This window comes from Heterodontus francisci, chromosome 22 (genome assembly GCF_036365525.1).
Source record: "Heterodontus francisci isolate sHetFra1 chromosome 22, sHetFra1.hap1, whole genome shotgun sequence".
Classification (NCBI taxonomy): domain Eukaryota; kingdom Metazoa; phylum Chordata; class Chondrichthyes; order Heterodontiformes; family Heterodontidae; genus Heterodontus; species Heterodontus francisci.
The window spans coordinates 72,315,117-72,333,662 of NC_090392.1; the positions used below are offsets into that span (position 1 = coordinate 72,315,117).

An 18,546-nucleotide genomic window follows, 5' to 3' on the forward strand; every position below is an offset into this window, starting at 1 on the left:
AATGAATCACTTCACACTTTTCCAGGTTGAACTCCATCTGCCACTTCTCAGCCCAGCTCTGCATCCTGTCAATGTCCCGTTGCAACCTACAACAGCCTTCCACACTATCCACAACTCCAGCAACCTTCGTGTCATCGGCAAACTTGCTAACCCAGCCTTCCACTTCCTCATCCAAGTCATTTATAAAAATCACAAAGAGCAGAGGTCCCAGAAATAATATTTAACTGTGTGTTCCTTAAGAACTTTTAAGTAACATGCCATAAATCTGAAAGAAAAGAATAACTCATTGAGGGCCATAAGTTATACACATTGTCTTACAATGTGTAGGACCTACAATTTACAGGCGCTAGCTGTGTGAGTTAGAGCCATGTTATACAAATGAGAGGACTTCCGACTGTCATATTAACTAGTAAATGACAATTCTTATGTGTATTTTAGCCTTTTGATTTAGTACTGGATAATTAAATTATTTTCAGTTCCATAAGATGGACTCGATTAGTCATGATATTCACTGGATGAGCCAAAAATAAACAATAGGGATCAGATGAGAAGAATTTAAGTGTGTCCAGGATAGTTTTCTGAAGCAGTATGTGGATGGCCCTACTAGAGAAGGAGCTACACTCAACCTCCTCTTCGGAAATGAGGCTGGGCAGGTAGTTGATGTGTCAGTGGGAGAGCACTTTGGGACCAGTGACCATAACTCTATTAGCTTCAAGATAATTATGGAAAAGGATAGGACTGGTCCTCAGGTTGAAGTCCTAAATTGGGGGAAGGCTGTTTCGATGGCATCAGACAGGAACTCTCAAAAGTTGAATGGGAGAGGCTGTGTACAGGTAAAGGGACGTCTGGCAAATGGGAGGCTTTTAAAAGTGAGATAGGAAGAGTTCAGGGCCGGCATGTTCCTGTTAGATGGAAGGGCAAGGCTGGCATGTTGAGGGAACCTTGGTTGACGAGGGATATTGAGGGTCTGGTCAGGACAAAGAAGGAGGCATATGTCGGGTTTAGGCAGCTGGGATCAAGCGAGTCCCTCAAGGAGTATAGGAGATGTAGGACTACACTTAAGAAGGAAATTAGGAGGGCGAAACGGGGCCATGCGATTTCCCTGGCAGATGAGATAAAGGAGAATCCTAAAAGATTCTATATGTATATTAAGAGTAAAAGGGTAGCTAAGCAGAGAGTAGGTCCCCTTAAGGATCAGTGTGGTAACTTATATGTGGAGCCATGGGAAATGGGCGAGGTCTTAAATGAATACTTCTCGTCTGTATTTACCATGGAGAAGGTCATGGAAGTTAGTGAGTTCAAGGGAGGGAGCAGCGATATCCTGGAGCATATCAACATTACAAAGGAGGAGATGTTGGAGGTTTTGAAGTGCATTAAGGTGGATAAATCCCCAGGGCCTGACCAGGTGTATCCTAGGATGCTATGGGAAGCAAGGGAGGAGATTGCTGGGGCCCTGGCAGAGATTTTTGTATCATCGTTAGCCATGGGTGAGGTACGGAAGACTGGAAGATAGCTAATGTTGTGCCTTTATTTAAGAAGGGCAGCAGGGATAAGCCAGGGAACTACAGGCCGGTGAGCCTTACATCAGCGGTGGGAAAGTTATTGGAAGGGATTCGGAGTGACAGGATTTATATGCATCTGGAAAGGCATGGTCTGATTAGAGATAGTCAGCATGGCTTTGTGCGTGGGAAATCATGTCTCACGAATTTGAGTTTTTTGAGGAGGTGACCAAGAGGATTGACGAGGGCAGGGCGATGGACGTTGTCTACGTGGACTTTAGCAAGGCCTTTGACGAGGTCCCGCATGGTAGGCTGGTTCGGACGGTTCGAACACATGGGATCCAGGGTGAGCTAGCCAATTGGATACGAAATTGGCTTGGTGATAGGAGGCAGAGGGTGGTAGTGGAGGGTTATTTTTCAGATTGGAGGCCGGTGACCAGTGGTGTGCTGCAGGGATCGGTGCTGGGCCCTCTGTTGTTTGTCATATATATTAATGACTTGGATGTGAATGTAGGGGGCATGGTTAGTAAGTTTGCAGATGACACCAAAATTGGTGGTATAGTGGACAGTGAAGAAGGTTGTCTAAGGTTACAACAGGATATAGATCAACTGGGAAAGTGGGCAAGGGATTGGCAAATGGAATTTAACGCAGACAAGTGTGAAGTGATGCATTTTGGGAAGTTAAACCAGGGCAGGACATATACAGTGAATGGCAGGGCCCTGGGGAGTGTTGTTGAGCAGAGACCTTAGGGTGCAAGTACATAGTTCCCTGAAAGTGGCAACACAGGTAGACAGGGTGGTGAAGAAGGCGTACGGCATGCTTGCCTTCATCGGCCGAGGCATTGAGTACAAGAGTTGGGACGTCATGTTACAGTTATACATAACGTTGGTTAGGCCGCATTTGAAGTACTGTGTGCAGTTCTGGTCGCCGCACTGCAGGAAAGAGGTGATTAAGCTAGAGAGGGTGCAGAAAAGATTCACAAGGATGTTGCCTGGTTTGGAGGGCTTGAGTTATAAAGAGAGATTGGATAGGCTGGGTCTGTTTTCCCTGGAGCGAAGGAGGCTGAGAGGGGACATGATAGAGGTATATAAAATTATGAGAGGCATAGATAGGGTAGATAGCCAAGTCTGTTTCCCATGGTAGGGGTGACTAAAACTAGAGGGCATAGATTTAAGGTGAGAGAGAGGAGGTTTAAAGAGGATCAAAGGGGTAAATTTTTCACACAAAGAATAGTGGGTATCTGGAATGAGCTGCCAGAGGAGGTGGTGGAGGCAGGAACAGTAGCAACATTTAAGAGGCATCTGGATAGGTACTTGAATGAGCAAGGCATAGAGGGATATGGAATTAATGCAAGCAGGTGGGATTAGTATAGATAGGCATTATGGTCGGCATGGATGCGATGGGCCGAAGGGCCTGTTTCTATGCTATACGACTCTATGACTTTAATATTTAGTTTATCATTTGAAGCCAACATTTTTGAGTAAAACTAACTCCTTAACATAAAGTAGCTTTACCTGAGTTTTTATTAAAATACTCTCCCAGTTTATTAAATGTTTGACACGACAGAATGCATGGCCCTTAACCTTGGAGTGAGATTATTGGATAAGGGAGCTAATTGTGAAATGGATTTGTGCTGCAAAAGAATACTTGTTCCACTTTTAATTATCTGGTACTTTCTGCAATTCTGTTAGTGTTTTGAGTCCTTTAATAAGTTGAAAAGTAATGCCACATTATAGTAACTAATATAACAATATTTTATTTGTGGGCAGCACTCCCATTCAGACTAGCAGGGTTCCATCACAACACATCGAGCACAAAGTGCCCAGACTGCTTATGTCTTGCAATTTTAAAGCATAAAATGGGGAACAAGGAAATCTATGACACCAAGAAAGGTGTAAATTATTCAGTACAGGGAGAAATAGCCTGAATTTATATAGTGCCTTTCACATCCTCAGGACGTCCCAAAGCACTTCACAGTCACCATTGCAACATACAGAAATGTGGCAGCCAATTTCCACACAGTAAAGTCCCACAAACAGCAATGAGATAAAAACCAGATAATTTGTTTTTAGTGATGCTGGTTGAGCAATAATTGTTGGCTAGTAGAACTCCCCTACTCAGCTTTAAATTGCACCACAGGGTATTTTACGTTTACCTAAGAGTGCAGATGGGACCTCAGTGAGGATGCCGGGAGTTAAAGTTCAGGAGAATTTAGAGTGCATCTTAAGCTTTCAGACAAGGAAAACCAAATCAAGAGATGATATGCAAACAAAGGGGAATGAGAGTCTAGGGTAATATTTTGTTCAAAATACTTTCCTCTTCTTTGAAACATATACATTTATTTCCTAATACATACTTTAAAAAAAATCTTATATAGTTGAGTTCCAGCTTTCCCTTCTTCACTGTTGCGATAATGTTAGCTCGGGGATTGCAAGTTTCGTAAGAGCTTTTCATTCAGCTTATTGGGAGCTTGGCATTCGCTCCAGCCAGGGACCTGATCCACAGAATTGATATTGCCTCAGTGATGTAAGAAAGAATGGAAAGTACACATATTCTTTTGGGCCTCCTTATCTCGAGAGACAATGGATACGCGCCTGGAGGTGGTCAGTGGTTTGTGAAGCAGCGCCTGGAGTGGCTATAAAGGCCAATTCTGGAGTGACAGGCTCTTCCACAGGTGCTGCAGAGAAATTTGTTTGTTGGGGCTGTTGCACAGTTGGCTCTCCCCTTGCGCCTCTGTCTTTTTTCCTGCCAACTACTAAGTCTCTTCGACTCGCCACAATTTAGCCCTGTCTTTATGGCTGCCCGCCAGCTCTGGCGAATGCTGGCAACTGACTCCCACGACTTGTGATCAATGTCACACGATTTCATGTCGCGTTTGCAGACGTCTTTATAACGGAGACATGGACGGCCGGTGGGTCTGATACCAGTGGCGAGCTCGCTGTACAATGTGTCTTTGGGGATCCTGCCATCTTCCATGCGGCTCACATGGCCAAGCCATCTCAAGCGCCGCTGACTCAGTAGTGTGTATAAGCTGGGGGTGTTGGCCGCTTCAAGGACTTCTGTGTTGGAGATATAGTCCTGCCACCTGATGCCAAGTATTCTCCGAAGGCAGCGAAGATGGAATGAATTGAGACGTCGCTCTTGGCTGGCATACGTTGTCCAGGCCTCGCTGCCGTAGAGCAAGGTACTGAGGACACAGGCCTGATACACTCGGACTTTTGTGTTCCGTGTCAGTGCGCCATTTTCCCACACTCTCTTGGCCAGTCTGGACATAGCAGTGGAAGCCTTACCCATGCGCTTGTTGATTTCTGCATCTAGAGACAGGTTACTGGTGATAGTTGAGCCTAGGTAGGTGAACTCTTGAACCACTTCCAGAGCGTGGTCGCCAATATTGATGGATGGAGCATTTCTGACATCCTGCCCCATGATGTTCGTTTTCTTGAGGCTGATGGTTAGGCCAAATTCATTGCAGGCAGACGCAAACCTGTCGATGAGACTCTGCAGGCATTCTTCAGTGTGAGATGTTAAAGCAGCATCGTCAGCAAAGAGGAGTTCTCTGATGAGGACTTTCCGTACTTTGGACTTCGCTCTTAGACGGGCAAGGTTGAACAACCTGCCCCCTGATCTTGTGTGGAGGAAAATTCCTTCTTCAGAGGATTTGAACGCATGTGAAAGCAGCAGGGAGAAGAAAATCCCAAAAAGTGTGGGTGCGAGAACACAGCCCTGTTTCACACCACTCAGGATAGGAAAGGGCTCTGATGAGGAGCCACCATGTTGAATTGTGCCTTTCATATTGTCATGGAATGAGGTGATGATACTTAGTAGCTTTGGTGGACATCCGATCTTTTCTAGTAGTCTGAAGAGACCACGTCTGCTGACGAGGTCAAAGGCTTTGGTGAGATCAATGAAAGCAATGTAGAGGGGCATCTGTTGTTCACGGCATTACTCCTGTATCTGACGAAGGGAGAACAGCATGTCAATAGTCGATCTCTCTGCACGAAAGCCACACTGTGCCTCAGGGTAGACGCGCTCGGCCAGCTTCTGGAGCCTGTTCAGAGCGACTCGAGCAAAGACTTTCCCCACTATGCTGAGCAGGGAGATTCCACGGTAGTTGTTGCAGTCACCGCGGTCACCTTTGTTTTTATAGATCGTGAACATTTAACCCGTCAAATAACCAGTGCAGCAGTTAACCCTACTCTGAATGGTTGGCACTTTGCTGAATTGTAAATAGTTTGTGCAATCCATCCATATCTCACCACCAAGAAAACTAACCATAAGCCTTTTCATCTTCAAAATGTAATGCCATTACTATCTTAGAAATACTATAGGATCAATAGTAAGTGTATATATATCTTCCTGTAGTTCCCTAAATAGCTGTGGGCCTCAAGGGTTTTGCAATGAATAAAGCAGCATAACAAGAAAATTGTGATTACAGTTACTAAAACAATCTGGAACATTTCTGGAGATTGCCATATGGTTTGAACATTGCAACATTTGTAAGTGTCTACAGGAAATACTGAATCAAACTTTTCATTAATCTTCAAATAACTGCACTCAAAAAATATTAGGTAGATTAGGATAAAATGGTAATTTGCTGAATACCACAGGCTATATGAACTTCATAACAACACATACCAAGCATTTTACTTTGTTTTTTGGCTGGATCCTTGTGTATTTCAAAATAATTTTCTTCTATTTTCTACCATTTTACTGCAATGGCATCTGGCTTTAATGTTCAAATCCCAATGTATTTTCCCATTGGAACACTTTTATTGAGACATAACCTTTCTTGATGGATATTTATTTTCCATGATTTGACCATTGAAATTGATTTTTAAATCAGAGTTTGGTGCATTTCTTGCAACGAGTGGGCCAATTAATTGAGACTTATTTTTCTGAAAGATGCTTTCCTTTCAGGAAACATAGGAAATAGGAGCAGGAGTAGGCCATTTGGCCCCTTGAGCCTGCTCTGCCATTCAACTAGATCATGGTTTATCTTTTTCTTCACTGCCATTTTCCTGCACTATGCCCATATCTTTAATATCTAGAAATCTATCGATCTCTGTCCAGAATGTACTCAATGTCTGAGCGTCCACAGCCCTCTGGCATAGAGAATTCCAAAGATTCACCACCCTCTGCATGAAGAAATTCCTCCTCATCTCAGTCCTAAATGGCCTACCTCTTATTCTGAGACTGTATCCCCTGGTTCTAGAACCCACCACCACCCCCGCCCCAGCCAGGCGAAACATTCTTCCTGCATCTACCCTATCGGGCCCTGTAAAAATTGTGTGTGCTTCAATGAGCACCTCTCATTCTTCTAAACTCCAGAGAATAGGACAATCCCGCCATGCCAGGGATCACTCTGGTCAACCTTCATTGCACTCCCTCTATGGCAAGTATATCATTCCTTAGGTAAGGAGAGCAAAACTGTATACAATACTGCAGGTGCGGTCTCACCAAGGATCTAAACAATTGCAGCAAGACTTCTTTACTCCTGCACTTGAATCCTCTTGCAATAAAGGCCAACATACCATTTGCCTTCCTAATTGCTTGCTGCACCTGTATGTTAGCTTTCAGTAACTTGTGCACAAGGACACTCAGTTATCTTTGGGCATCAACACTTACCAATCTCTCACCATTTAAAAAATACTCTGCATTTCTGTTTTTCACATTTCACATTTTTCCACATTATGGGCTGGTTTTGTGGACCCACCTGAGGTGAGGTCGGAGGCAGGGGGGCCCATAGAATAGCCACAGGTGGGAGGAGGGGGTGGGGGAGGAGAGGGCTTGTTGCCGCCCCGCCGCCAAGCGATCTTCTGGGGGCTGGATAGGCCGACGATGGCCTTCCCGCCCAGAGGCCAACTGAGGCCTTTAAGTGGCCTATTACTGTCTGGTTAAGGGCCTCTTTCCACTGCCACTGGGATCTAACTAGCGACGGGGGTGGGGGGGGGTGCCTCTGCCACACGGAGTGGGTGCCTTGTTAATGAGGCGCCCTCCCTGTGGGCTCCCTCCGCAGGCAATCTATGGCCAAGAAGCAATGCAGCTCGCAGGATCCCTCCTTCCCCTAGTCTTTACGACACCCCCCGCCCCCAAAACACCTCCATTGCCAGGGTCTGCCGGACTGGCCCTGGCGACCACTCCTCACTTACCTGAGGTCTGGGTTTCTAGCACCAGGCCTGGGTGCAAGGCCTCTACAATACCGGCTGTGGCCATCGATCCAAGTGGCACTGCTGATACTGCTGAGTTGCCAGCCCTGTGCGGGACAGTTACCTTCAAAACACTGAAAGAACACTCTGGGGGCAGGGCGGGGGAGGGAGTTGGTGGTGACATGAAAAGGCCGAGGCAGAGTTCCCCCTGCCGTTTTGGTCCGGTGCCAGGAGCCCCACCTCCTCCAAAAAATCCAGCCATGTATTTCATCTGCCATGTTCTTGCCCATTCACTTAAGCCTGTCTAAATTCCTTGAAGCCTCACAACTCACATTCCCACCTAGTTTTGTGTTATCAGCAAACTTGGGAATATAACGTTTGGTCCCCACATCCAAATCATTGATACAGATTGTGAATAGCTGGGTCCCAAGCACTGATCCTTGCAGTACCCCACTAGTCACAGCCTGCTAACCTGTGAATGACCTATTTATTCCAACTCTCTGCTTTCTGTCTGTTAACCAATTCTCAATCCATGCCAGTATATTACCCCCAATAGGCATTAGTTATAGGGAGACCATCAATTAATACAGTAGAGCTCAGTACAGTCTTTTGTTTTGACTACTTTCTTTCCTTTTTCAAATTTGCAGTCTCATGCAGGGTATGTTCCCAAAAAGCCCTTTGATACCTTGCCCTAGTGGTGATTATTCATCTTTGAGCCCTGCAATGAATGCTACGCATCTGTTAAACTGTGGCAGGAGGGAATCTGATCCGTTCCTTACCATACATTGAAGCACACATACACTTCCAACACTGGCCATTCTATTGCTTCCTATTGCCCCAGCTTGGATACGTTGGCTTTGACATTAACATTGTGCCACCACAACCCCCTTCCCACCCCCGCTGCAAACAATCCAACAGTGGACAGGGGTTGGGAGAAGGCTTTTAAAAAATTTTTAATCGGGAAATGTGTCCCCAACTTCCTGTGTAGACACCAGTTGCCATTTTTACAGTGGTAGGATTTGTGGCATGCAAGTGTCCTGCCATCAGGAGGCAGAAAACCTCATTGGAATATTTAAATCAGATTCCACAGTGCAATTGGGAGCCTGACTTGAATTTAGCAGTTGATCCGCCAGTTTGCCTGGGCCCACGGAAACCCGGCAGTAAAAGGGAGGCAAGAGCTACTGGCTCAAAAACGTAAGTGCGTTTTATAGCACTCTTTCTGGGACAAGGCCAGCCTCTCAAGGAAGCCTTCACCCTTCCCTTTGCCGATTGGTGCCACTCTTATCCACTTTCTGCCCCCAACCCATGTCCCAATCTATTTCTCTTCCCTCCTGGCCATGATGGCCTTTCTGCACCCCCTATGCCCCGATCATTCTCTTCCCTCCCCAGATGGCCTCTCTTCCCCACTCCACAAGCTCCAGTCTCTCATGCCCTCCCCTTTCCTGATTGCCAGGGACCATCCCCAAGGGCTGTCGGATGGGAAGCAGAAGGAAAAAATTATAATGAGTTCTTGCCTTTAAATTTGGCAGAGCCTCCTGGTCCCCGGACTTAACAGGTTTTGTCCACGCTCCCCTCTGGTATGTTTAAGATCAGGTGTGGTGATACTTCTTTATAGCAATTTGTTGCTATCAAGTAAACACTTGGGAATTAAACTGTCCCATTTCTGTCGACAATTCATGGAAAGGGTGGCAATTAAACAAAGTTCCATAGAAAGGAAAATAAAGCAAAGCACGATATCCCGCGCCTTTTCCCCATAGCTAGGGATATTATTTCTCTTAAGATGCTTATCCAATTCCCTTTTAAAAGCCCGATCTGCTCCACCACATTTTCAGGTACATTCCAGATCCTAATCACTTGCTGTGTATAAAAAAAAAAGCTTTTCCTCATGCCTTCTGCCAATCACCTTAAATTAATGTCCTCTGGTTCTTGACTCTTCCATTAATGGGAACAGTTTCTCTTTATCTACTCCATCTAGACCATCATGATTTTGAACAACTCTAAATCTCCTCTCAACCTTCTCTTCTCTAAGGAGAACAACAGCAGGTTTTCCAGTCTACCTGAAGTCCCTCATCCCTGGAACCATTCGCATAAAAATTTCTGCATCCTTTCTAAAGCCTTCACATATTTACTAAAGTGTGGTGCCCAGAACTGGACACAATACTTCAGCTGAGGCCGAGACAGGGTTTTGTAAAGAAGTTTACTTTATTTACGAAGTTGCAGGATCTTTCTGCAACATAACTGTTTCTATCCATTCATGACTTGGTTTAAGCAAGTTCACATAGAGGAAAGTAAATAGAGAAACTGTGAATAATTTGCAGGAATTATGTATGTGGAACGCAGAAAGAACTGTTTTAGGATCTGAGATAGCTTATCATATTTTTACATACAGCTGTAAAATAAAGCAAGATTAGGTCAGAATTTGAGATTTGAGTAGCTCAATGGAGTCTGATTTTTTTTTTTTGCAGTTTCACATAACCTTTTTTTGTTTTTTTTAAAATGTGCTTTATTTCAGTGTCTGCTACAAAGACCCCAACACCCTACACCTTCCAACAGAAAGGTTCTCTCCAGTTCGCCGTTTCTCAGATGGTGCTGCTAGCATACAAGCATTCAAAGCCCATTTGGAGAAAATGGAAAAAAGCACAACCACCAACAGTAGTATAAAACAGCTACAGCAGGTAGGCAGTATTCCACAGCACTGATTAGGAAATGTAAAGCATCTAAGCCTAGAGGACCGCGTGAACATTTATCTGAAGTTGTGAAATATAATTTGATTGTTCCCACTGGCTGTTAACAGAGATGCCAAGTCTTACGAGTAATATGTGAATAATGCCTACCCAGACAGACAAACTATCCCTAGTGTTTTATCCACTGTCATTCAGTCCGAGGAGTGATTATTGTTGATAATTTCAGTGGAAAAAGCTGATGTGGGAACAAAAATGATCATTTAAGGAGAAGAATTTCATCTCCTGATAATACCTCGCAATACTTACCCAATCAAAGAAAAAGCCCAAAATGGGATTCTTCGGTGTGCAGTACCTATGATGGGAAAGATTCCTCAGCTTGCGTGTGTAGAATTTCTTGCCATTTAGCTTGACTCTTCATCCTCTTTGTAATTGAAACTTTGTTAGGAAACAGCCTTTGTTTGGATCTCAAGCCCATAATTAAGAAGAGTAATCACTCCTTCAGTCTGGATGGCAGTGGATAAAACAGTAGGGAGAGGTTGTCTGTCTGGGTAGGTATTATTCACATATTATTCGTAAGACTTGCCATCTCTTTTGGCGCTATAAAGTGCAGACCTAACCTATGCAATTTGAAGTTCTTGACATCCATGATGTGTTGAAGTTGAAAAATGGGAAACAATTTTAATCAGTACTCGCAGGTAACCTGCATGATTCTCCACCAATACTTAGTAAAGCCAAAATTACTTATGGAGTGAAACTTACTGTGACTATTGAGGATCCTTAGTACAGTTGCAAACTGTTGGTCAGTTAGCAGAATGTTTGCGTCTTGCACTGGAAGTAAGTATTTATCATCAGTGCTTTCTGATGCATGTTTTAACTGATGATTGACTTCCAAAAAAAATCTAGAATGCACACTAGTTGCCTTGCCTCAAAACTGGTGTTTTCAGATTTTGGATATATTGGATAATTTTTCTTAACTGACCTCGTTCTTAGAGTCATAATGGCATGGGAGGAAGTCCATTGAGCTTTCTGTAGCACAATCCAGTCAGTCCCATTGCTCTGCTCTATCCCCGTAGCCCTGTAAGTTTATTTCCCTCAAGTGCCAATCCAGTTTCCTTTTGAAATCATTAATCGTCTCCGCTTCCACCACTCTGTTAGGCAGAGAGTTCCAGGTCATTACCACTTGCTGCATGAAAAAGTTCTTCCTCACATTCCCCCCCCCCCACTATCTCTTGCCCAAAACCTTAAATCTATGTCCCCTAGTCCTTGTACCATCAGCTAATGCAAACAACTTTTCTTTGTCTACCTTATCTAAACCTGTCTTAATTTCCCCTCAATCTCCTTTGCTCCATGGAAAACAACCCCAGCTTCTCCAATTTAACCTTGTAGCTGAAATCCCTCATCCCCGGAACCATTCTGGTAAATCTCCTCTGCACCTTCTCAACAATCCTCACATGCTGCCTAAAGTGTGATGACCAGAACTGGATGCAGTACTCTAGTTGTGGCCTAACCAGAGCTTTATAAAGGTTCAGCATAACCTCCCACTTTTGAACTTAATACCCTGATTTATGAATCCCAAGACCCCATATGCTTTGCTAACTACTCTCTCAATATGTCCTGCCACCTTGTATAGGATCTATGCACAGGAACTCCCAGATCCCTCTGTTCCTCCACACTCTTTAGAATTGTGCATTAAGTCTATATTGCATCTCCCATCCCTTCTGCCAAAATGCATCTCCTAATGCTTCTCTGTAGTAAATTTCATCTGCCACTTGTCTTCCCATTCTGCTAGCCTATCCATTTCCTGTTGCAGTTGATTGGTATCATTCTCACCTCCAAGTTTGGTATCATCAGCAGATTTTGAAATTTTACTCTGTATTCCAATATCCAAGTCATGTACATGTATATATAAAAAAAAACAGTGGTCCTAGCATTGACCCTTGGGGAACTCTACTGTCTACCGTCCTCTAATCTGAAAAACAACCATTTACCACGATGTGCTATTTTCTGTCCTTAAGCCAATTTTTTATCCAAGGTGACACTGACCCTCCTGTTTCATGAACCTCAATTTTGTTTACCATCCTTTTATGTGGTAATTTGTCAAACACTTTCTTAAAATCCATATAGATAGCATCCATTGCATTCCCTCCTTCAACTTGCTCTGTTACTTCATCAAGAAATTCTATTAGATTAGTCAAGCATGATCTGCCTTTTGCATATCGTTGCTCGATCTCCTTAATTAACTCAAACCTCTCCCAAATCCTTGTTCTTTTTCCCCCTGATTATTGTTCTAAAACCTTACCCACCACTGATGTTAAACTGACTGACTGTAGTTACTAGAATGTCCTTACACCCTTTCTTGAATAAGGAGGCTGAAGTTTCAGGGCCACCGAAGTGGGGAACGGAAGTTGGGTGCCCCGAAAATACTGCCGCTGGCTGGCCTGTCAGTTACAGGACACCTTTCCTAGCGCCAGCATTGATAACCAGGGCGGGTGGGACAGGAATCCTGCTCTCCTCCCAAATGAGGCCAATTAAATTAGTTCAAAAGCTTGTTAAGCGCTTTTTGGAGGGGGAGGGTGGAAGATTTAAAGGGGTGCATCAGTTTCAGAAGCTTTTCGTTTCTGATTATCTGAAGGGAGGCGGGTACAGAGTGGAGAACCACTGAGCGCTGCCCCAGGGCATCACCCTAGCACCATAAGGGGATCAGCAGGGCAAAGGGGAACATGGCAACGATGTGCCCTTAGCACTGCATAGCTAATGGGGAGAGTGGGTACAGTGCTTGGGCATTGAACGGGGTCTTTGCCCCCCCCCTCCTCGGGATTCATGGGGGAAGAAGAGCAGGGGGAAATGCTGCCAAGGACAATTGGGATGCCCCCCTGCTCAGAAGGAAGGCTCCAGCCGGCAATGGGAGTGCAGCTGCCAGATTTTGGGCCCAGTGGCTGAGGGGCATCACCATCTACAGGAAGGGCAGAACCCTGTGCAACAGAAGGGCACGGGAGAGGAAAGATGGGCAGGAAGGCAACGGAGGGCATACCCTCAACACAGGATCTACAACCGAAGACAGAGCTACCTGGATATGACCATATGACCGAGACCCAGTGCTGCAGGAGACTGCGATTCTCCAGGAAGATGGTCACAGATGTCTGTGCCATTATGGCCTAAGACCTCACACCTCACTTGCTTGCCATGCCCTTCCAGTGGCCATCTAAGTTACTGTGGCCTTGAACATCTTCACTTCTGGCTTGTTCCAAGGGTCAGTTGTGGACCTTAGTGGCATCTCGAATGGCTGCACACCACTGCATCTCATTGGCCAATGATGTTCTCTGTCAGCTGGACAGCACATTCATTTCACAACAGACACGGCCTCGCAGGCACAGAGGGCACTGTGTTTTGTCTCCATTGCTGCATTCCCCTAAGTGTAGGACATCATGAATTGCACCCATGTGGCCATCAAGGCACCTTCAGACTGCCCAATTAGATCCATAACAGGAAGGGCTTCCAGTCCCTTAGCGTCCTGCTGGTCTGTGACCACAGAGAGAGCTTTATCCATGTGCACCCTCACTTCCCTGGCAGCTGCCGTGATTCCTTCATCCTCTGCCAGTCCAGGCTGCCTCAGATCTTCACTCCAACTCGCAAAGTGCGTGGATGGATCCTAGGGGACAAGGGGTATCCCTTGAAGAGATGGCTACTGATCCCTCTATGGGAGACACAGATGATACAACCAATGCCATCTGTCGGACAACCATTGATCAGGCCATCGGGCTTCTGAAGATGTGATTCCGGTTCCTGGACTGGTCGGGTGGCATCCTCCAATACCCTCCTGCAAGGATCTCAGTTATTATGGTGGTCTGCTGTGCTCTCCATTACATAGCCCTCCAGAGCTTGAGGACAATGTCCCTGGAAGGAGAGAGTTCATCGGGGGGAGGAGCAGGAGGTGAGAGAGGAGGAGGAAGAGGCAGCAGAGGGAGATGGTGCTGAACATAGAAGTGCCCCCTCCTGCATGGCGAGGTGGCCTCCTGCCACCCTCTGGGAAGAGGACCTCCCTCCCCTCCCTCCTGGCCTCTAGCATCAGATTCACGTCGGCATCAATGAAGCGAGGGAGGGGCAGCCTTGCCCTGGGTGCCAGGCCTCTGGCTCACCTGTGACATCTCACTTCCCTCTGGTGCAGTGGAAGACTTTGGCAGAAGCTGCAGATCTGTCCTTCAGAACAGCCAGCAGCCTCAGTGATGACTGCCATGGGACTTTAAATTAAGAGTTCCACATTTCATCCAACCCGCCTCTGTTCCTGCCTCCACTCATTCTAAGTAGACAGGAAACCCGTCAACATACCAATTAAGAGGTTCCCTACCCAAAAATGTTAAATTTAATCAGTTTCCACACCGGAGGTGGGTTTCTGAACCTAAAACAAATCCAGCTGCTGTTTCCTACCTTTGTGGCAAAAATTCAGCCACTCTCCAATCCTCTGGCACCTCCTCTGTATCTAGGGCAGACCGGAGAATTATGGCCAGCCTTTCTACCTCCACTCCCACTTTCGTTATCAACCTGAGATGCAAGCCATCTGGACCAGACGACTTATCCACTCGAAGCATAGCCAGCCTTTCCAGTATATTCTGCCCATCAGTTTTCACCCCATCCATTATAGCTACCATTTCCGGTTCTACTGATATTTTACCAGCATCTCATCCTTAGTAAACATCAATACAAAGTACTCATTATGTATTCTAGCCTTGCCCTGCGCCTGTAAGCATATATTACCTTCTTTGTCCCTAAAAGGCCCTACCCTGCCTCTTACTTCTTTTGGGCCTCCTTATCTCGAGAGACAATGGATACGCGCCTGGAGGTGGTCAGTGGTTTGTGAAGCAGCGCCTGGAGTGGCTATAAAGGCCAATTACTACCTACTTACTATTTACGTGTCAGTAGAAAAATTTTGGGTTGCCTTTTATGTTAACTGCTATTCTATTCTCATATTCTCTCCTTTCCAGTCTTATTTTCCTCTTCACTTCCCCTCTCAACTTATTTATTTGGCCTGGTTCTTACTTGAAGAATTCACCTGATATGCATCATACACCTCTTTTTTTTGTTTCATCATATTCTCTCTCTCCCTTGTCATCTAAGGAGCCCTGTTTTTGGTTCCCCTGTCTTTCGTCTATCTTTCATCCTTGTTGGAATGTACCTAGCCTGTACCTGAAACATCTCCTCCTCAAAAATTAACCATTGTTCTGTTACTGTTTTGCCTGACCGTCTTTGGTTCCATTTTACCCTGGCTAGATCCCCTCTCATCCCATTGAAAATAGCCCTCTTCCAATTTAGAAGTTCTACTTTAGAGTGTTCCTTGCTGTTCTCCACTACCAGTCTAAACCTCATGATACAATGATCACTCTGGCCAAAGTGTTCCCCCACAAACACTTGATCCACTTAGCCCACCTCATTTTGCAACACCAAATCTAGCAACGCCTCCTTCATAGTTGGACTGAGAATATACTGGTCAAAGAAGTTCTGCTGAACACATTCAGAAATTCCTCCCTCTCCTTATCCTTTTCTCTAACATCCCAATATCACTACTCTATAGTTGCACACCTCTGCGATTTCCCTTCAGATTTTCTCTATCTATATTTGGAGGCCAATAAAATACCCCCAGTAATGTGATCGTCCTCTTTTTGCTTCTCAACTCTAACCTCAAGGGCATCCTCTCTTTCCAACACTACAGTGTCTTCCCAAATCAGTGCTGCCACCTCTCTTTTCTTTTTCCCTTCCCTATCCAAACACTTTGTATCCCTGAATATTAAGCGCCTAGTCCTCACCATTTTAAGCCATGTTTCTGTTACTGCCACTACATCATATTCTTGGGTTGATGAGTGCTGTATCCAGTATTTCAGAAACACTAATTACTAGTCTGTTCTCCAAATGACCGCAATTAAGCTCTATTTTTATGTTTAGGAATGTGAGCATTTGCAAAAGATGTATGGAAATGCTATGGATGAAAAAATATTCGAGAAGACACAACAGCAACACGTGCTTTACCAACAAGAGCAGCAAATCCTACACCAACAGATCCAGGTAGCATGGTGATTTACAATGAAATACTACTTGTACTGCGAGTGCATATGTTACTTTGGCTAGTCTGATAGTGACTCCAGCACTCTCCCCTGACAAAAATAAGGCCAATCTGGAAGACTCACTTTATTTCCCCACCCAAAAACAGTCTGTAGTTTCTGCTGATTTTACTTGATTTATGGAAATTGAGAATTAATTGATTAAGTTAACTCCTCAAGGAGCAACTCAGTACTTTTTTAATTAAATCATGTGCCAAAAGTATGCATAATAAACCTAGATCACCGAGAAATAATAACCTGTAGTGTAAATTGGTAGAAAACAGAGTGGAGTCACAAAGGGCCAGATAGGCCAACCGGTACTTTTAGGAGTATTTTAGCCCTCATTTTACAATTTTTTTAATGGTGGTTTAAATAGTACATGAACAGTTCCAATATAAAGTTGACTCCTGATAATTCAGGTTATTTTATGCGCTAAAGTATTTGAATTATTTAATAATTTAAATTAAGCAATGTAAATAACACAGTAAAGTATGCATTTACTGCTAGAAAATTGTATGATCAAATAATTTGAATTGAGTGAATTTGAATTCAGAAGAGTAGATTGCGTGTGGTATACATTTTGAAACTTTTGAAATTAAGAGTACGTTAAAGGCTAGCAGAGACTTGTGAAATTAAGATGACAAGCGAGTCATTTGTATTCATGAGCACAACAAGGATGTCTTTGGGTTCGAGAAAGGCAAAAGATATTCGACCCTTGTCAAGTGGCTTTTGCAACCTATCAAGAGAGTCCAACATAGCAGATAGGGCCTGGGAATAGGAAATATAGAGTATAATTTTAGTCCATAATGTGTGTTAAGTAAAAGATAAAACAATGACCATGACAGCCATGACTGTAAATCAGTACATTTGACTCTGTTTAACTTTGTTGTTGTCATATGTACTGCATGATAGTAATGCATTTTTGTCAAATATGACCATCCATTCCTCTGGGCGTATAGGAATGTATTAGACCAGCTCAGCCTTCACCTCCATTGTCAACAGCTTCATTGGTACAGCATGTGGAAAGCCAACCCACGTTCATCACCCACCAGCTGCAAAGGTGAGTAATCTAAGTGTAACATAGCCTTTGCTGTTTGTGGGTTGGGTGCGTGGTAAACAGTTTGGTCATTTAAATATAATGAGACTGTGTGTCTTCATTTTGATAGTCATTTTACTTTTAACCACAGACAGCCAGATTTCCCGGGCCTCAGCAAACTCAGTAGCATAAAGGTGGTGAGAGGGGGCTGAATTCTTGATTAAATGCCTTTACAGCACTGCTTGTGGGCCTGGAGGAACAGCGATGTTTCCTCCAGGCCCACCTCTACATCTGGACCACTACTGGACCTACACCTGCGTGCCTGTGATCAGGAGCTGGACCACCATGGGACCTCCAGATCCCTCCACAATCTCTCACTCCCCCAGAACACTTACCTGCTCTTGTAAAGCTTTGGCCTTGTGAAGTATGCTTCCTGCCTGAAAGGCCTCCAATTTGCCAATCAGGCTGCCTCTGCACAGGAACCCCACTTTAAGGAGCCCTACAGTTATATTATGCAGAACCTTCAGGAAACCTGTTTTCACAACAGCACCCCCACACAGAACTTGCCTCCAGGCTAAAATCTAGGCCTAACTATCCCATGGCACTATTCAAAGAAGTGCAGTGAGTTGTCCAAGTATTCTGGACAACATTCCTCCCACAATAAAATAGATTAACAGATCACTATTCCAGGATGTTGCTGGCAAAGAATGACTGCCAAGGTTGCTTACATATGATATCTCAAAAAACAGTTCAGTGCATGAACTGCTTTGAAATGTATTGGTATGGTAGATAAGCTGTTACATAAATGTGATTATATGTACACATGTTAAATAAGCTGATTAACAACACACAATTTAGGCAGTTTGGACCTTGTTGACTTGCCACTAACTTGTGCTTCATGTTTTGCTTGACTCTTTTGCACAAAAAAGATTCTATTATTATGACTGCAATTCCTTTGAAAGTACCATATTTGGGTTAAATTTTTACATTTTCAAACAGATTTTAGCGAAATGCTATGTTGATGAAATATCCTTACCAAGAGTGTACTGCACAATTTTATGACCAAAATGTTCCATTATGTTCAATGCTTA

General features: G+C 44.4%; 1 protein-coding gene across 5 annotated transcripts in view; it reads left to right on the forward strand.

Annotated features, from left to right (window-relative positions):
• sik3 (SIK family kinase 3) overlaps window positions 1-18,546 on the forward strand; it is a 352,669-nt gene that overhangs the window by 303,725 nt on the left and 30,398 nt on the right. For all 5 annotated transcript variants that reach the window (XM_068054009.1, XM_068054011.1, XM_068054010.1 and 2 more), the window contains 3 exons: window positions 10,159-10,321; window positions 16,265-16,384; window positions 17,379-17,479. In XM_068054009.1, coding sequence (XP_067910110.1) covers window positions 10,159-10,321; window positions 16,265-16,384; window positions 17,379-17,479 — 384 coding nt within the window. The remainder of the gene's footprint in view (window positions 1-10,158; window positions 10,322-16,264; window positions 16,385-17,378; window positions 17,480-18,546) is intronic.